Raw genomic sequence first — 1,736 nt, 5'->3', positions numbered from 1 at the left:
GCAGCCATGGGGGGGCTGGGAGAGGGGGGGGGGGGGGGGGGGGGGGGGGGGGGGGGGGGGAAGACTACTACAGCACTGACATGCTAGGGTCAGTGTTGCCATACTTGAGGCTGACTTTGAAGGCCAGTGGTTAGACATGCCTTTCTGAACAAATTCCTTCCTGGAAGTAGAGTGTGGGATTTTTGGCTGGAACAATGCTTCCAAATAGGCCTGTAGATGGGACCAGACTGCTTAGTGTTGTATTGGCTGTTTTGTAAGTGATAGTCAAAGCTACACATGCACTCCTAGCTTCAGAATGTGCTATAGGCCTTCTTTTTTTTTAAAGGGGCATTTAAGACTTGCTTTTCTAATTCAGGCTAGCCTGAGCACTTGTATACTGAAATGCTCTTTAATGCCTCTGTACTTGTAGAGCAAAACTGGTACCATTCTCAGTAAGACTACTTCCTGCATGTTGTAACCCCCTTCCCTGGTTCCTCTTTCCAAAAAAGGAAATGATTGAGAACTGTGTGCAGCCATGTTGCATACTATCTTGTTGAGGGTTTTCTGTTTGTTTCAAGGGGGGTGGAGTTTGTCAAACAGTAACTGAACAATCCATTTCTTTTGATGTAGGCTAATGTACTGGTCTGAAATAGGGGGCCAACCTCAAATAGAAGAAGCTGGCATGGATGGCAGCAATAGGAAAATACTTATTGACCAAGGGCTTGGTTGGCCAACTGGTCTGGCTCTTGACCTCCTAAGCTGGAAAATCTTCTGGTCTGATGACAAATTTCACAACATTGGCTCTGCTAATCTAGATGGCAGTGGCATAAAGGTATCAAAATTGTCTTTAAATTATAGTTGCCTTCAAACTTGCTTATCTCGCATACACAACTTTTTCTTTAAACGCTTCTCCTAGGTATTCCAACTAAGCCAGATCAAGAGTCCATTCTCAGTAGTTGTATTTGAGGATGATATCTACTGGTCTGAGATGAAGACAAGGACTGTACAAAAAGTAAACAAAAAAACTGGTAAAAACAGGACTGTATTGATCAAGCGTCATGGACAGCCCTATAGCCTAAAGGTATTAGTGAAACTTTTTTTCACTTAAACTGCCTTGGCATAATCACACTGTGGTGGGATAGATGCCTTGTATGCATATGAAAAACAAGGACATGCCATAGGTAAACAGGCTTCACTCACTGTCTAATGGCCTAGGCCAAACAGATTCCCTGGGGTGGGGTGGGGAAGGGTTGCATAGCTGTAAGTGTCAACACCTAAGCTGTCTATGGACAGTCTGGGTGTCTTGAACAACCTGCTGTTCCTCCCCACCCCACTGCACTTATTTAAGGAGAACTGATACCATCCTTCTGATTTTTAGAAACTGGTCTAAAATCTTGTGCACTGCTCTGAGCATTCACTCATGTACAAATGCAAAAGGGCACTAGAATCCAAGTGGCCTTCTGCATGGCCTGTGGAGTCCTGTGGATGGTATGAGCTTGCACAAGGATTAGAATAAAAACTCATTACTGAGAATGTGACAAACACCACATCAGTGCATTGATCAATTCAGTCTAAATTTAATCATGCCAAAAATGAAATGCAAAACTAACTCCTGTTCTGAAAGGTTTTTTTTTTTTTTTAAAACAAGTTTGGCTGCCATCTTGGCTTAAGAGCTGGGTTAAGAGGCAGACTTTACTTGGCCATGGCTTAAAGCAGTAACATACATGGCTTGTTTGGGGCATGATTGGAAGATGCAG

General features: G+C 43.5%; 1 protein-coding gene across 1 annotated transcript in view; it reads left to right on the top strand.

Moving 5' to 3' along the window:
- LOC109300965 (low-density lipoprotein receptor-related protein 2-like) overlaps positions 1 to 1,736 on the top strand; it is a 39,125-nt gene that overhangs the window by 27,263 nt on the left and 10,126 nt on the right. The window contains exons 25-26 of the mRNA XM_019521855.1: positions 610 to 811; positions 896 to 1,060. Of these exons, the coding sequence (XP_019377400.1) occupies positions 610 to 811; positions 896 to 1,060 (367 nt within the window). The remainder of the gene's footprint in view (positions 1 to 609; positions 812 to 895; positions 1,061 to 1,736) is intronic.

The sequence above is a fragment of the Gavialis gangeticus genome, unplaced genomic scaffold, assembly GCF_001723915.1.
Source record: "Gavialis gangeticus isolate Ggan-Ray unplaced genomic scaffold, GavGan_comp1, whole genome shotgun sequence".
Classification (NCBI taxonomy): Eukaryota; Metazoa; Chordata; order Crocodylia; family Gavialidae; genus Gavialis; species Gavialis gangeticus.
This window is presented reverse-complemented; position numbering and strand designations above follow the sequence as displayed.